The sequence below is a fragment of the Hemitrygon akajei genome, chromosome 3 (assembly GCF_048418815.1).
Source record: "Hemitrygon akajei chromosome 3, sHemAka1.3, whole genome shotgun sequence".
In the NCBI taxonomy this organism is placed as follows: Eukaryota; Metazoa; Chordata; class Chondrichthyes; order Myliobatiformes; family Dasyatidae; genus Hemitrygon; species Hemitrygon akajei.
The window spans coordinates 63,137,792-63,156,188 of NC_133126.1; the positions used below are offsets into that span (position 1 = coordinate 63,137,792).

The 18,397-nt window shown below is 41.4% G+C and overlaps 2 protein-coding genes across 4 annotated transcripts in view; one reads left to right on the top strand and one right to left on the bottom strand.

The window, feature by feature from the left end:
• The window catches only part of ttc6 (tetratricopeptide repeat domain 6), a 273,996-nt gene that overhangs the window by 229,169 nt on the left and 26,430 nt on the right, over positions 1 to 18,397 (top strand). The window contains exons 28-30 of the mRNA XM_073038984.1: positions 326 to 536; positions 9,430 to 9,582; positions 16,282 to 16,452. Of these exons, the coding sequence (XP_072895085.1) occupies positions 326 to 536; positions 9,430 to 9,582; positions 16,282 to 16,452 (535 nt within the window). The remainder of the gene's footprint in view (positions 1 to 325; positions 537 to 9,429; positions 9,583 to 16,281; positions 16,453 to 18,397) is intronic.
• Positions 17,894 to 18,397, bottom strand: part of LOC140725053 (uncharacterized) — a 65,442-nt gene continuing 64,938 nt past the window's right edge. For all 3 annotated transcript variants that reach the window (XM_073040014.1, XM_073040015.1, XM_073040016.1), the window contains one exon: positions 17,894 to 18,079. In XM_073040014.1, coding sequence (XP_072896115.1) covers positions 17,993 to 18,079 — 87 coding nt within the window. In that variant the 3' untranslated portion in view covers positions 17,894 to 17,992. The remainder of the gene's footprint in view (positions 18,080 to 18,397) is intronic.

Consider the following 18,397-nt stretch of genomic DNA (forward strand, 5'->3'; position numbering starts at 1 on the left):
TTGTAACCAACAAATCACAGAATTATTGTGTATTGGTCCTCGAAAAATCCAGAATCAGTGACAGAGTTTCAAAGAACTTTCCAGACGTAAAACCACCTTAATCAAATCAATGTGTATGAAAATATGCAGTCCTACTGGGACATAGCATAACAAACTGAAGGTAGAAAAGTTTAACAGATTTGCTCTTCTGATGTAAGGAATAAAGATCTACAGCATACTACTTCTATTTAAACAGCCTAATTCTAGCAATGATCATACTTTTGTATAGTGATAAAATAAGCCACATTGCAAAAGAATGAACAATTTATATGTAATCTGTTTGAAGAATCCATTATTTTGAAGAAGCTGTAAACTATTTCAACCAAGCTGTGAATTTGGATCCATTTTTTGTGGATGCATATTATGGACGTGGAAATGTATATATGGATTCTGGTCATCCAGCTGGAATAAAGCAAGCACAGAAAGATTTTGTTCGAGCACTTCATTTAAATCCTAAATGTGTGAAAGCCAGACTCAATCTGGGATACAATTTACAGGTATGGATTACTTTTGGAACTTATTGCAAAAAAAATTTACTATTTATGTAGAATTTTAACTTTTGCTAAAATAGGAACAAGATTATCATTTTTCTTTTGTTTTAAATTATTGCTTAGAAATTATCTTGCATTGTGTGATATTAGGTGTAAAAGCAGCTTTGTTTTCCAGAGGGGAATGTGATAATATTATTCTGTCTCAATCACACCACTGTGGTAATTCTATCAGGCTCTTCCCTTTGTACATCTCACCAGCATAAATGACTATTTTCTAATAGGATATGCAAATGACATCATTTTCTCATGCATTGCTTGTCTGGAACACTACCGTATGAAACTTCGTCAAGTTCTTCAAAAATGCATTTGCTGTTAGTCAGTCACGGGAGAACCGAGTTGACATAATGTTCTTTACTAAAGCAGCTGCATGATTTAAAGGGCCACTCAAATTTTTTTTTTAATCAGACCTGTGTTATCTATTGTAGAAGAGTTGGTTCTGAATGTTGTAGACGCTGAATATTGAAAATTGTTCCTACTAACCACAATAGCTTAGGGTAGGGGCACCAGAATTTCATTCTAGAAACTTCCATACAAAGAGTATTTTGTTTGGGTGTGCTGCAGGAGCTAGATCTGCAGATGGCAGAGGCAGTGCAGATGTAACTGAGAATACTAAAGACTTATGCCAAGGAGAAACTATTGCTGCAGACATTGTTCCAGGAATAACACTCTATTCCTTTAAGAAGTTGGGATCAATGGTAATTATTTTGTCAATTCTGATGCACAGAACTCCAGTGATCTGCTCATGCCTGGATTTCTTACATGGCCATCAAGTTCACACTTATTCTCTGTCCCAGCATCAAAATAATTCTAGACAATGATGGCTTATCTGTTTGCTACTTACTACGGCACCAGGATGGTTATAAATGGTCTCCATTCAAGTAAGAGGGAACATCAAGCCAAATAGGCTCAGAGAAAATAGGAACCATTCAATAACATCCTAACAAATCAGATCTTCTCTTCAGCCCATTTTCTACACAATGTTAGATTTCTAGACTACAGGGGAATGAATCCCAGCTTTGAATATATTCAATGACACAAACTTCAAAATTCTCTAGGACAGATATTCCTCCCTGTCTTCATCTTTAATGGTTGATCCTATATTAGGTAAGTCCTTGGTTTTAGATTTCCCCATGAGGTGAAGTGTCCTCTCGGCAACTATCCTGTCAAGAAAATCCTCAGAATCTCACTTATCTTAATAAGATCATTTCACCTCTCGTGCTTCTAATTTCCAATGAAAACATGATCAACCTTTTCTTAGAAGGGAATCATTTAATCTCAGACATAACCTAGTGAACCATTTCTGAATTGCCTCTAATGCAAGAATATTCCTCCCTAAATAAAGAGACGAAAACTCCAGGTGGTGCTCCAGTGTGGAAGACTTCTCAGCTTTTAAATTCTTATACTCTTTACTTGAAACATTAACATTTTTTCTTTCTCCACATACTGTAGGCAGCCTGAGCTGGTAAGCAACTTCTGCAATATCTGCCTTTGCTTCTGATTTATAACCTCTACAGTTTTGCTTTGTTTTTCAAATGCTTTGGAATGTAGTGGTACTCAACTGCAGTGTAAAGAACACTGACAGGACTCAGCAAGCACAGAAAGAAGGGAGAGCTCTTTGGTGAATGCACAAATCTCTTGCATTCTTGGACAGTTCATCTTGCCTCACTTATTTCAGGGGACAGCTTTGCCCTGAGGGCTAAATCTTAAGGGGCAAATGCTCTCTTGTCTTTTACTAACTTCTTGTCAGTGTTACTGCCACTGCAGCTGAACATCATTAAAATGAAAAATACAGCTTTACCAGGTGCCTGAAAATTAAAACAGAAGGTTCTAAAATTTTAAAATAAAAGCAGTAAATGCTGAAAATACTCATCAGGTCAATTTGCATCTGAACAAAGAGAAACAGATTTAATGTTTCAGGTCAAAGACCTTTAGTTCACTCTAGATCCTTCACAGCTATCATCTGCTTTCATTAAGGAACCACTAAAATAATGGTCAGCTGTGATTGTTAAATAGCTATATCTTGTTGCTGCCTCCCGCACGCATGCTGAGCTCATTGACTTCATTAACTTTGCCTCCAACTTTCACCCTGCCCTCAAATTTACCTAGTCCATTTCTGACACCTCCCTCCCCTTTCTTGATCTTTCTGTCTCCATATCTGGCGACGGCTTACCTACTGATATCTACTATAAGCCTACAGACTCTCACAGCTACCTGGACTATTCCTCTTCCCACCCTGTCTCTTGCAAAAATGCTATCCCCTTCTCACAATTCCTCCGCCGCATCTGCTCTCAGGAAGAGGCTTTTCATTCCAGGACGAAGATGTCTTCCTTTTTTAAACAAAGGGGCTTCCCTTCTTCCACCATCAACTCTGCTCTCGCATCTCTCCCATTTCCCACACGTCTGCCCTCACCTCATCCGCCCACCACCCCACTCGGGATAGGGTTCCCCTTGTCCTCACCTACCGCCCCACCAGCCTCCGGGTCCAACGTATAATTCTCCGTAACTTCCGCTACCTCCAACGGGATCCCACTACCAAGCACATCTTTCCCTCCCCCCCCTTTCTGCTTTCCGCAGGGATCGCTCCCTACACGACTCCCTTGTCCATTCATCCACCCCATCCCTTCCCACCGATCTCCCTCCTGGCACTTACCCTTGTAAGCGGAACAAGTGCTACACCTGCCCTTACACTTCCCCCCCTCACCACCATTTAGGGCCCCAGACAGTCCTTCCAGGTGAGGCGACACCTCACCTGTGAGTCGGCTGGTGTGGTATACTGCGTCCGGTGCTCCCAGTGTGGCCTTTTATATATTGGTGAGACCCGACGCAGACTGGGAGACCATTTCGCTGAACACCTACGCTCTGTCCGCCAGAGAAAGCAGGATCTCCCAGTGGCCACACATTTTAATTCTATGTCCCATTCCCATTCTGATATGTCTATCCATGGCCTCCTCTACTGTCAAGATGAAGCCCCTCCTCCCCTTCTTACCCCATCCCTGATATATTTAGTTTTCCCCCCACTCTTTTTTTCTCTCTCTTTCTTTTCCCATCACTCTGCCTGTTCTCCATCTCCCTCTGGTACTCCCCCCCCCCCACCTCCTTTCTTTCTCCTGAGGCCTCCCGTCCCATGATCCTTTCCCTTCTCCAGCTCTGTATCCCTTTTGCCAATCACCTTTCCAGCTCTCAGCTTCACCCCATCCCCTCTGGTCTTCTCCTATGATTTCGCATTTTCCCCTCCCCCTCCTACTTTCAAATATCTTGCTATCTTTCCTTTCGGTTAGTCCTGACGAAGGGTCTCAGCCCGAAGAGTCAACAGTGCTTCTCCCTATAGATGCTGCCTGGCCTGCTGCGTTCCACCAGCATTTTGTGTTTGTATCTTGTTAAATGTCTCTCGTTGTTTTCAGAATCAAAAAATAGAAAATAAGATGGATCATGGTATTTCTTAAATTAATTCTGCTCCAACTTTTGTGATTTATGTTTGTACCATTAATTTGGTATGATCTATATTGGCTACAATAATTGGATCAACTATATGTCTTTTGTCTTTGAGACCTGTGATTTATTTTGTTTTGCAAGCCTTAGAGGCCAAAAATCTAATAAACTCTACATCATACAGACAAAATGCAAGTACTACCATTTGTTCATCAAGGCTCCATTCAAAAACAAAATCAACCATCACTACAGGTGATATCTGTAATATAGGTGCATCCCTGATATTGGAATTTTTCAGCATTATCAAATGATAAAGGCTAGCTAAAGATGCAGCATTTATGTGGAGCCATTAAACTGTACAGAAAAGGAATTTATTTTGTATAGAGAGGTGAGTGGGATCTGTAGAGATAGAAAAACTGGACAATAATGCCTCACCTTTGAGAATTAGTAACTTGCAGGATGAACTGTGGATTGCATTGCACTGCTGTGCTAAGTTAACAAATATCGTGACATATGTTCGTGATATTAAACCTGATTCTGATTCTGCATTGGTTCCCATCTATGAACACAAATCTGCATTGGTTTTAGTTCAGTCCATCAATGTCTGTGTCGGAAATGAGCACCCCGACTGTAACTTCATTTTTTTTAATCAGTTCTTCAGAGCCAGGGCAAAGGTCATTTAACAAGTTTATGCTGAGAGTATTAGGAGAAAAGGCTTTGGAAATCAATAGTATATTTCCCTTTCAATGGACACAGTGGACATGTATGTCATATTATTCCTTTCAAAACTAGAACTACATCTAGAGGAACAGAAATTTGTCTTAACATCTAAATTCTGGGTTTCTTTTAAGGTTCTATGGTTGTTTAACAGCTTCCAATTGAAGGATCAAAACTGCATCAAGATTAACACTGAACAATACATGAGTCTGTAACTTATGAGGATTCACTAATCGTGATGTTTTCATAAAACCTTTGTAGTACACGTAACATCGACCTGATGTTTGGATGATTTAAGCACTGGGCCTGATTGAAAAGGTCAGGGTTTCAGGTCCAGATGTGAGGCGAGGGTCAGTTCTGCCCAGTTCTACTCACTACTGGACAACATTTACTCAGCTCCATGCTGAACTGAGGCTGTGGCCTGCTCCAGCTGCGGTGATGCCTGGCTTCACGTCTTTCATAAAACTTCAGTTCTGAAGCTATTTGCTTACCTTTATTGTTTGCATGATTCTCTCTCTCTCTCTCTCTCTCTCTCTCTCTCTCTCTCTCTCTCTCTCTCTCTCTCTCTCTCTCTCTCTCTCTCTCACAGTCATTTTTCTAAATGGGATCTTTTGTGTTTTCTTTCTTTTGTGGCTGCCTGTAAGGAGACAAATCTCAGGGTTGTATAATGTTTACATACTTTGATAATAAATGTAATTTGAACTTTGAACTATGTTTTCAATTGTTGTTTACACCACTGTATTCCCATTAAACTTGATTTCCAGTTCAGATTTACAGATCAAGTACTTTGTGGTAGTGTATCCCCATCCTGTCATAAGGTGGGCATTGAGAGCAGACCCAAATGCAAGACACAGACACTGAAGTACTAGGGACAAGACTAGGTGTGTAAAGAAAGCAAGGGAACTGGGGAAGAAACAACGCTGGACAAGACACAGGCCCTGGACGAGACTAGGAAACAGGGCCTGGGCTAGGGCTAGACTAGGAAAGCAGGACCTGGATGAGGAACTAGGAACTAGGAACCTGGACAAGGACTCCAAGCCAGAGACTGGACAGGGACCTGGAATCTGGGTCTTGACTCGAGCTTGGACTCCGGATCTAGTCGAGGACAAGACGTGGCGAGGCAACAGGACTGGACGCGGGAATCCAGGGCTGGATGAGGACATGAAGCTCAGACTTGGTCTTGGTCGAGGGAGAACAAAGCAGAAGTGGGGAGAGGCGTAGCTGGACACAGACACTGGCCCTGGATGAGACCAGGACTCAGGGCCTGGGCTACAACTTGGACTTAGATATGGACAGGAACCCCCTCGGAGCCTTGGACACGGACAGGAGCCCCCTCGGAGCCTTGGACACGGTCTGGAACCCCCTCGGAGCCTTGGACACGGACAGGAATCCCCTCGGAGCTCTGGACACGGTCTGGAACCCCCTTGGAGCCTTGGACACGGACAGGAACCCCCTCGGAGCCTTGGACACGGACAGGAACCCCCTCGGAGCCTTGGACACGGACAGGAATCTCCTCGGAGCCTTGGACACGGACTGGAACCCCCTCGGAGCCTTGGACACGGACTGGAACCCCCTTGGAGCCTTGGACACGGACAGGAATCCCCTCGGAGCCTTGGACACGGACAGGAATCCCCTCAGAGCCTTGGACATGGACTGGAACCCCCTCGGAGCCTTGGACACGGACAGGAATCCCCTCGGAGCCTTGGACATGGACTGGAACGCCCTCAGAGCCTTGGACACGATCTGGAACCCCCTCGGAGCCTTGGACACGATCTGGAACCCCCTCGGAGCCTTGGACACGATCTGGAACCCCCTCGGAGCCTTGGACACGGACAGGAACCCCCTCGGAGCCTTGGACACGGACAGGAACCCCCTCGGAGCCTTGGACACGGACAGGAATCCCCTCGGAGCCTTGGACATGGACAGGAACCCCCTCGGAGCCTTGGACACGGACTGGAACCCCCTCGGAGCCTTGGACATGGACAGGAATCCCCTCGGAGCCTTGGACACGGACAGGAACCCCCTCGGAGCCTTGGACACGGACAGGATTCCCCTCGGAGCCTTGGACACGGACAGGAATCCCCTCGGAGCCTTGGACATGGAGCACAGGAACACAGAACACAAAGCCAGGACCTCTCCTTGGTAACAGGATGTAGGGCTGGGGCTTTACACAGAGTCAGGACCCCTCCTTGGGGACAGGACATAGGGCTGGAACTCATACATGGACACTAAACACAGGGACACAGAGACAGCTCCAAGCTCAATGACAGATAGTTACTTCTGTTGGCGTGGGAAGGCTCCGGTCTCACTCCAGCGGCTGAACTTGACAGCGATACAGGCAAGGATGCCAGCAAGGCTTCAGGCATGGGTAGCTGGCAGGGCTATAGGCCAGGCTTCAGAGGGAAGGAAGGGAACAGTCCAGCCTCAGGGTAACAGCAAAAACGGCCTGACTTACCCAACGGAGGCAAGGACAGGAAGGGACAGATCCACCCATAGGGTAACGGCAAGAACAGCCTGACAGGATACCGACAAGTGAACCACCCCCTACACTTGAACGCAGGGCCACTTATATTCCCAGCCCCAAGACGAGAATCAGGTGCCTATGATTAAGCCCAAATGAAACAAGGGACAGCCGGAAGACCCGGACTCTGGAGTCCACGGACCGGACCGTGAACCAGAATGCGGACTTCACGGACCGGACCATGACACATCCTCTGTTCATCCCATTATGGAAGGAATACCATGAAGGATACCCACAATGGACCATCATCTGACTAACATACCACCAGTGAAGCTTTGTAGCAGGTTATGGTGTATTGACTAAGAATCAGTGGTAGTAATAGACATACTGGCAAGTAGAGCAACACTTTCGTCCTTCAGAATACCAGTTTAACACTGAAGACTGGGCAGACAATCAATTACATATCTGTAACTCAGAGACCAGACCAAGAGCCTTCAACTCCCTGCTACTGGACCAAAATCCTACTAAGCAGCTTGACAGCTCCACAATGGCAGCTGTGTTCTAAAAGTTGTTAGCCTTCTGTGAGAATAGCATGGTGATTTTGGAGTAAAATCTACTGTCTTTCAGCTCCAGATGTGATCTTGAATTCTGTCTGTGTGGAGTTTGAATGTTTTCCTCGTAACTCTGTGGGGACTTTGCTAGTCCTTGCTCTCACCTTTTCAACCATCCACAACTTTTGCAATCCCGTTTAGTTTTATCCACAAATTAGGAAGTAGTTGTCGAGGGAGAAGTACAGTTCACATTTCAACTGAAATTTGAGATCATGTAACACCATGGTCCTGAAAAAAACGTTGTCTCATTTTTACTATGTACTGTACCAGCAGTTATGGTCAAAATGACAATAAAAGTGACTTGAGATTTTAAAATGCAGAGAAAGTGGAAGTGGAGAGGACAAAACTAAAGAGAATATCTATGATGAATGGAAAACAGAAGAGATTAAGTGAAGATGAAAGCAGTCACTTAGTTAGCATTGTTCTGTCCAATGCAGAGGAAACTAGATAATGAACAATGGCTGACTTATTTGATCACATATCAATCACTTTTACTATTAATCACTTTTTCACTTGAAAAAGACTGTTTGTGGCTCAAGTGTAGGAAGAGATCTATAGTTCCATGGGAAGGTGCAGGAGAGTGGTGGAATTGAAGGAGTGAACAAGAGCATCCTAAAGAAATTACAAAGTGTGGAAGGTTCAAAATTCAAGGTTGTTTAATGTCATTTCTAGTATAGAAATGTAAAGAAGAATGAAATAAATGTTACTCCAGCTCTGTGCAGCACAAAAAAAACACAATAAGACACAAGATCACAACAATAATAAAAAACACAATAAATATAAATACATAATATCGTTTATATACTAGATTGATTGTATGTACATAAAGTGTCATTAGAGACAGGAGTGTCTGTACATAAGGTGACAAACAGGAAATGATAAAGTAGTGATGGTTGGGGGTGTGGAGGGGTGGGTTAATGGGTGGAGGTGTTGATCAGCCTTACGGCCTGGGGAAAGTTATTGATTCTGTCAATACAAAATAAATGAGAAGATGCTTTGGAAAAAGCAGGTGCTGTTAAAGAGATGTACAGTTTATATGTTGCGGGGAAAGTGAAGAGATTGTTGATTTGGAAGCTATAAAGTATTTAAGTGTGTGCGTTGTGTGCATGTGCCTGTATATATACTGAAAATTCAGCCTAATGTGTATAAAAAGAATGTGTAATGCAAGATAAACTCAACCACTGCCTTTGTCTATCAGTTATATTAGAGCATAGAAATTATTCATCTTTACTCTGTAATTGTTCTTGAAATTTTAAAACTACAAAATTTGAAACAGAAGGATCATGGTTATATTGAAGCATTTAAAAGAAACTGTAAAAATGCTACATCATAGGAACTGTCAATGTGATGAAATCATAGAAGAATGCACTTTCTGAACCATATATATATTCCTAACCAAATCTACTTTTTTCAACTGAAAACAAGAATTGGTGTATTATTTACGTGTCATATTTAGAAATGCGATTTTCAGCTATTTCTGGTGATAAAGGAGATTTTAAATGTCCAAACACTCAAAAAAAATTCTGTGATTAGCTTATATTAAATGCCACAAATTGAAAATAAATTATCTTGTTTAAATGGATGTCTACCTTAAATGAAACCATTATTTTCTCCTCTTTAGGTACTGGGTAAATTTCAGAAAGCTTGGATTCACTTTGCAATCGCAATTGATGTTGATCCAAAGTTTCAGGATGCTTACGAAGGTCGAGCAATAATCAATCTCCAAATGAACAATACATTTGGAGCATTACAGGACATCAATGCTGCGTTGAAGGTATACATAGTTATGCCTATAACTTAAGGCATGAAGCAACAGAATAAGATACTTCAAAATGCACATTAATGCATGGATTCTTGCATTAGTTAGCAGAATTGTTCTAAAATCCAGAACTATTTGGTGGGGCCATGAACACCATTTTCACATGGTGCTAATAGAGCTTTTGAAAACTCCATTCTACTGGGATCTTTAACTGGGATTTTGAGGGTCTTTAACAATCAAGTTGACACATGGCCAAGTGGTTAAGGTGTTGGTCTAGTGATTTGAAGGTTGCTAGTTTGAGCCTCAGCTAAGTGTCCTTGAGCAAGGCACTTAACCACACTGCGATGACATCGGTGGCCAAACTGTATTGGCCCTTGCCCTTCCCTTGGGCAAAATTGGTGGCGTGGAGAGGGGAAACTTGCAGCATGGGCAACTGCCGGTCTCCCATACAACCCTGCCCAGGAAACTTTCCAAGGCGCAAATCCATCTTGAGACTAATGGATGCCTATATTAACAATCAAATGCATTATATCATTTTTAAAGTACCACATATAATACCACAGGAATTTTGACAAAGTAAGTTATTAAAGTGCATATCATTTAGTGAGGTATCGCTCAGGAAAATGTGTGCTAAAGTAAGTAAACCAGTTAATTTAAAGCATTTGGTCACTAAGGGTTGAACAGACATGCAAATAAGAACTATGTAGTCCAGAGGAAAACATTTTAGAAACAGAAAGACAGCAGTTTAGCCCTCTTTGAAGGAGGGCCAAATTACAACACAAATATTGACAAATAAGGCATTCAACAGTGTCCAAAGGTGGCAGGTTCAGACAGTGGTGAAATTTGGGTACATTATCCTAAGGCAAAAATTGCAGTGTTATAGTTGGAAGTTGAGAAAAAGTGAAAACTGGTGACACAATGATAACAATTTTCCCTTCTCTCAAGCAGCCATTGGTGGTGTATTGAAGATTCATTGACTTTAAACTGATAACAGACAAAGAAAAGAAAGTGACTAAACTGATAATATGTTTTTGCCTCTGGGTAGAAGTTAAACGTACTCTCAATTTTTTTCCTCCATGTGAAGTTGTAATAATTTCGTTTGTTAGGAATTCTCTGGTTACTGTAAGGCAATATTATTAGACTAATACACTGAAGAAGTTCAAAACCTGCCATTGAAGTTTTTGAATTTAAATTAAGTTTATAAAAAGAATGTAGAAATATAAATCAACTAACAGTAACAGTGACTCTGAAGATAGCAATAATAACTCAGATGTTTCCATGAAATTCTTTGGGGATAGAAACCAGCTCCCCTTATCTAGCTTTGACTTCATTAACTTTGCCTCCAACTTTCACCCTGCCCTCAAATTTACCTGGTCCATTTCCGACACCTCCCTCCCCTTTCTTGATCTTTCTGTCTCCATATCTGGTGACAGCTTACCTACTGGTATCTACTATAAGCCTACAGACTCTCACAGCTACCTGGACTATTCCTCTTCCCACCCTGTCTCTTGCAAAAAGCCTATCTCCTTCTCACAATTCCTCCATCTCCGCCACATCTGCTCTCAGGATGAGGCTTTTCTTTCCAGGATGAAGGAGATGTCTTCCTTTTTTAAGCAAAGGGGCTTCCCTTCGTCCACCATCAACTCTGCTCTCAAACGCATCTCTCCCATTTCCCGCACATCTGCCCTCACCCCATCCACCCGCCACCCCACTCGGGATAGGGTTCCCCTTGTCCTTACCTACCACCCCACCAGCCTCCAGGTCCAACATATAATTCTCCGTAACTTCCGCTACCTCCAACGGGATCCCACTACCAAACACATTTTTCCCTCCCCCCCCCTTCTGCTTTTCGCAGGGATCACTCCCTACGCGACTCCCTTGTCCACTCGTCACCCCCATCCCTTCCCACCGATCTCCCTCCTGGCACTTATCCTTGTAAATGGAACAAGTGCTACACCTGCCCTTACACTTCCTCCCTCACCACCATTCAGGGCCCCAGACAGTCCTTCCAGGTGAGGCGACACTTCACCTGTGAGTCGGCTGGTGTGGTATACTGCGTCCGGTGCTCCCGGTGTGGCCTTTTATATATTGGCGAGACCCGACGCAGACTGGGAGACCGTTTCGTGGAACACCTACGCTCGGTCTGCCAGAAAAAGCAGGATCTCCCAGTGGCCACACATTTTAATTCCACGTCCCATTCTCATTCTGATATGTCTATCCATGGCCACCTCTATTGTCAAAATGAATCCAAACTCAGGTTGGAGGAACAACACCTTACATACCGGCTGGGTGGCCTCCAACCTGATGGCATGAACATTGACTTCTCTAACTTCCGTTAATACCCCTCCTCCCCTTCTTACCCCATCCCTGACATATTTAGTTGTTTGCCTGTTCTCCATCTCCCTCTGGTGCTTCCCCCCCCCCCTTTCTTTCTCCTGAGGCCTCCCGTCCCATGATCCTTTCCCTTCTCCAGCTCTGTATCACTTTCGCCAATCACCTTTCCAGCTCTTAGCTTCATCCCACCCCCTCCGATCTTCTCCTATCATTTTGCATTTCCCCCTCCCCCCACTACTTTCAAATCTCTTACTATCTTTCCTTTCGGTTAGTCCTGACAAAGGGTCTCAGCCCGAAACGTCGACAGCGCTTCTCCCTATAGATGCTGCCTGGCCTGCTGTGTTCTACCAGCATTTTGTGTGTGTTGTTCGAATTTCCAGCATCTGCAGATTTCCTCGTGTTTCCCCTTATCTAGTCAGCCCACACGAATATCATCCAACATGCTTGTAGGAGATTCCTTTAATACCTTTTGCAACTGGTTCATCAAGACACACGATCATTTCAAAATAATGCCTAATACTAGCTTTAGAAAAATACTGTAAATGATACTTAGTGGTGATGTTAACATTATGGGGAAAATAAATTGAACTTAGCAATTAAAGAAAAATGCGGTAACAAGCTATTACAACAGTCCCATAGTGATTTATTCAAAGGTCTTGCTTTTGATTGTTGGTGCTTCGAAAAAAGCAACAGATTATAATAAATATCATTTTACTTCAAGAAATAGGAGTACATCATTTAGTCCCTTTTGCCTTTAGTTAGTTTAGTTAATGTGCACTAATCAGTTTCACATGATTCTCTTTCTATCTAACAATCAATCTCTCTTTCTCTCTCAAGTATACTCAATAACTGATCTTCCACAACCCTTTTCAGTAGAAAATTTGAAAGATTCACTAGCCTTTGGTTGAAAAATTTCTATTTATTTCTGACTTGAATGGCCAACCTCTTATCTTCAAGGGTTCAAAAGTTCATTTATTATTAAAGTATACTACTCTGAAATTCTTCAATTCTCTGCGCAGCTACAAAACCGAGAAAGAAAGGTAGTACAATCATCAACTACCAGATCCCACCTCCCTGCAAAAAAAATGAACAAAATGGAACAGGCACATTAACACCAAAATCTCTTCTCCCACACAAAAACTGAACAAAATGGATCAGGCCTATCAAACCACCCCCACAATCCCTCCTCCTGCACAAAAATATCTAACAAAATGTATCAGGTGTATCAACCCCCAAATCCTCCTCCCTGCAAAAAAAAATATTTTTCACCGATTAAACCGATGAGGGAGATTGAAGCATTGAAGCGAGTGCAGAGGGCGAGCACCGGCCACCCGTTTTTTGATCAGTTGCTCTGTACCTGAGAGGGGAGACCCTGCTGCTGCGCCCAGAGAGTGTGCCCAGGATTTTTTTTGCATTTTGGATGACGACTTTGGAGTATACTTTTCATTCTTACCATTTTTATACTCTTTTTTTTTTCTTTTGAGACTGTGATTCCTTGTTCTAGACATCCTAGCAGACTGAAACAAAATTACTGAACCTACTCTATAAAGTTCTGCAGGTATTTTATACTTTTCAATGAAATTACCTCCTATTCATCAGAGTCTATCTGAATAGATCCAAACTGCTTCATCTCTTTTCAAACATTCAAACCTGTCATTCTAGGAATTAATGCTCAATGGGAATGTGAAGCACTGATTTTGCTGCTAAGTGTATTTTGACAAATCTTGAGTCTCCAACCTGAGGGATGTAACCATTGGTGAAATTGCGGTAACAGCACCGATTCTGTCAAATAGATATAACAATTGCTGCTTCTCTTTAAAAAGTAAAGAGCAATGAAAATTATTTTCAGCTCTAACAGAAAGTAAATCATTTTACAATTGACTTGATTAATGTCATTGTCTAAATCAGGATTGACCATTAACTAATGCTAAACCAGATGTATTGCTCATCTCCAATAATGATCAAAAAGGTAATGCAGAACTACCTTACCATGCTGTTACAGAAGATATTGCCGCAGTGCAAAGCAGTTTTGACACAATTCATTAGCCTTTTGCTTTTTCAGAAGGCAGTTAAGAATGGACCTTTTGATCTCAGTTGATTTGCTTCCTTGAACATTTTAATAAAATAAATGGAATCAGGATCACTATTTCAAATAAGAACTTGTTTGAGTTTTACTTAATTAAGTATCTAAATGTTTCCATTGCGGTAATAGGTTTTTTAAGAGAGAGAGAGAAAGTACATTTCAACTCACGAGAGAGCTTAGGCCATCAACTTTATGCTGTTGATATTTCTGTAGCAGGCAATTTCTTTTTTTTTTACAAGGTCAAGTTGCTAGCTCAGCACTCAACCCAGCACAGATGGAAAGCGTGCACGGGAGCCAGCTAGATTCAAACTCGGGACCTTTCGCCCCAAAGTCCAATGCTGATGCCACTACGCCACCAGCCAGCGTAGTCAACCGTTAGACAAGAGTCCGAGCCCTTCCATGTACGCACAGGGGTGAGGCAGGAGTGTGTGCTAGTGCTAGTGCTCTTTAACATTTTCCTCTTGTGTGTTACCAAGCTTCTCCACGAGATTGAGGATAGCAGCGGTGTGGCAGTGGACGTCAGATTAGATAGCAACCTCTTTAACATCAGGAGGCTCCACGCAACCACCAAACTCTGTAGAGAGCGGGTCCTGGAGCTGCAGTATGCAGATGACTGTGTTCTTGTGGCCCATACTCCGGAGGATCTTCAGACTGTCCTTGCTGTGGTGGTGAGAGCGTACAGCAGGATGGGGCTGACTGTCAATACCACCAAGACAGAAGTGGTTTGCCAATGGAGTACCAGTGACCCACCCACCCTACCAGCCTTCACTGTTGGTGATGAAAAGCTGTCAGTAGTGTCATCTTTCAAATATCTGGGGAGCATTCTCTCTGAGGATAGCGGCATGGACAACGACAACCAGAGTCGCAGTAAACAGGCATCTGCTGCCTTTGGGAGACTTTGGCGTAGAGTCTTTCAGAACAGGAGCCTTTGTCCCTCCACAAAGGTCACTGTATACCAAGCAGTCTGTGTCACCATCCTCCTTTATAGCTGTGAAGATTGGGTAACCTACAGCCGTCACACCAAGTCCTTGGAGTGCTTCCACATAAGCTGCCTTCAGCACATCCTGGGAATTACCTGGCGTGAGCGGGTGCCTCACACTGAAATACTTGTAAAGACCAACTGCAGAAGTATTGAGGCCATGATTACCCAGCATCAGCTGCAGTGGCTGGGGCATGTGATAAGGATGCCCCCATGTCAGCTACCCCACAGAGTGTTATACGGCCAGCTACATCATGGTCGACGCTCAGCTGGAGGGTCAAAGAAGCACTATAAGGATCAGATGAAGAATGCTTCAAGGAAGTGCAAGGTCAGACCTGAGGACCTGGAGGATGTTGCTGCTGACCATAACATTTGGCAACAACTGTGTAGGGATGGGGTTCGTATATTGGAGATGAAAAGAACAACCCAAAGACAGCAGAAGAGAGCCAGGAGAAATGCAGCCATGGTTGCCATCACTACCACATATACATGTCCCACCTGCAATAGAATTTGTGGGTCCAGGACAGGACTGTATAGTCATCAAAGATCTCACCATTAAAGGAGTGGACAACGTCATCAGATTCCGATGGACAACCGAAGAGAGCGAAGAAGAAATAAGTTTTTATACTCAAGTCTCAGATTTCTCATAAAAGTTTCCATGTGCGTACATTTAACTTACAACCTTTAACCTGTAGAAACACTTTAGATTCTTGCCTGTTTAATCAAGATGATATTTTACCCTTTATTCATAAAATAATTCCAGCATCTTTTAATTCATTTCACTTTTTCTTCATATTTACTTTATTCCAATGTGTGATTGTATCTTAATGCATTTTAACTGGTCAGTGTGTTGTAGAAAAGTTAAAAACCTTTTAAACTTTTAAGATAAATAAGAAAGAAAAACAAACTTACTCAACAAATTCTGTATTATAGGTACTTGATAGTTGGCAATGATAATGGTGGGTCCACAGGCCTGCTTCATGGGGCTTTGTCACCCCTTAACTCCTTGACTGCACTGTTCACTTGTCATGACAGTATCCTGGAGGTTTCCTCCTTCCTCTGCCTCATATTTGGATGCAGAACTTTAAAGCATTCCAGTTTTATCCTCTGAACAATTGTAGCAAATTTTTACTATTGCCCTGGCTTAGATATGTTTACTCATTGTCGACTATAAATATTGGAGTTACCAGGTCTGTTGGTTTCATAAGGTTATTTTCATCTCCATTCCAGAATTATTGTTATTTACTTTATAATGCATGTATTATTATTGCTAAGTAAATTACCTCATAAATAAATAGTTTATCAATTAATCTTTCAGATCTACAACTCTGCGAAGTTGCTTACAAATCGTGGTGTGATTAGCCAGTTTATGGGAGATCTATCCAATGCTATGAGTGACTATAAGAGAGCAATAGCTCTCAATCCAAGCTATTCACTGGCTTATTTTAATGCAGCCAATCTTTATCTCTACAACAGTCAATTTCAACAGGTATGAAATTGTATCTGCATAAGTATTTTAAACCTTAAGTACATTATATCCATATTGCCATTAATGATTAACTTCAGATCATTCTGCCACTTCTCATATAGTCATACTCATTACCTTGAATGATGCTGACTGATGGTTAGTAGTTCCCTGCAGAACTGCTGGAAAACGGCTGCTCATGCTTCAGCACCTCTCAAACTCATCTGACAACCTTATGTCACCATTAGACTCATCATTAAATCCACTGCAGGATAATATTCCTTAATAAAAGCTTAATATATTTCACATTGAGATCAGAGATAACTGGCATAAGAATGTAAAAAGTGGGTAAATGCTTTTACTATTTATGGTTTAAATTAATTGATATTTTAATATACTAGAGTATTTAAGTATTTTTTTAATGTTCCTATTTAAATAGCTTTAAACATGTCTTCTGCCCATAAATGTGTCAGTGGATGGGGATGGAATGTTATGGTCAGCCTGTCCAGCCCTCCACATCCAGAACAGATTCAGACACCAGAATCCTAACAATTATTTTGAAATGGAGCCTTAAAATTGCTGCACCTTTAATGATTCATACTTTATTCCTGTATCAGAAAGCAAATTAAAAAATGTTATTACAGCATAGTTATTTTACCTCTCAATCCTTCTGAGGCATAAGTAGCTTTTCTGACTCTTAATATACTCAAAGGTAAACAAAAGCTTAACTGCTGTGCATTGGACAGCTATTTTTCAGAAAATAACATGTAATCAGTGAAATCCTGTTTTCCCGTTGCTTATTTGTAGGTCCTTCATTTACTGATTTATACTTTAAGGGTCTCATTTATATGAAACATGCAGTTAAATTTTAATTTCAATTACAAAATGATATTTCTATAAGGTCTTCACTAAATTCTGAAACAAACTCCCAAAAAAATACCAGGGTTCCAATTCAATATGAACTTATCTAGCTTGGATTTGAATTTTAGTGAAATTGTCTATCAACCACATCATAAAGGAAATAGAGGCTGAAATTTTCCTGTTAATTTAGTTAAATATAATTTCTGTTTCTGTGATGACAGCCATGTTAAACAGTAAATATTATTTCTAGTATTTAAACTGCTTTTTCTATCCAAAATGTTGCATTATTCCAAATTATATTGTAAATACAGATGCATTATTAGTCTGGATTATACATGCAAAACATGCTATCTCCCTTTGAAATCCAAATCCTGCTGAAATTAGCTACCTTCTACACCTGAGTGTATGACTCATAGATCATTTGCCAGCTTAGACCTAGCCCATGATCTGTTGGCCCATTGATTTCAAAGAATCTGTTTCTAAAGGGCAGATGAGAAGAGAAAAATCACATTAAAATATTAGTTTTTAATTATAAAAAATTCAGACATTAAAGTTTTAGCTAGTTAATATTTTTCATTTCTTTATTTGATTTTTTATAGGTTTTAATGATTTCTCACTTTATCTCAATAATGAGCTTTTAATAGCAAGCATAAAAGAGCACTCTCAACTGCAGTTTGTATTTCCCGTCTCAAACTTGGTGCATTTACTCGGCTTCTATAACTAGTTCATGTTTGCTGGCTTCTTCAATGTTGTTTAATTGGCGAATTGTCCATTCTTGTATCCGAGTTTGCTGTAGAAAAACAGCAAAAAAAATACGGATGATTATAGATCAGTTTCATTCTTTTTATTTAAAGTAGTCTTTGCAACAGAATTGATCACTGGGTTGTACCAGTTTATTTCAGTATTGGTTTGAATATCTCTTACATGCATCATTTTAGCCATTCAAAATATTTTCACTAACTTTGTTAAATTCTTTCACTGCTTAAGTTTGAAGCCAGAGCCAAATTGTTAGAATCACTCAAAACTGAAGTAAAAATGAATACAGATCTTAAAACCAAATCTAGATGCATGCTATTTTTAGAAACCTGCAGACTTTGGAATTACCATT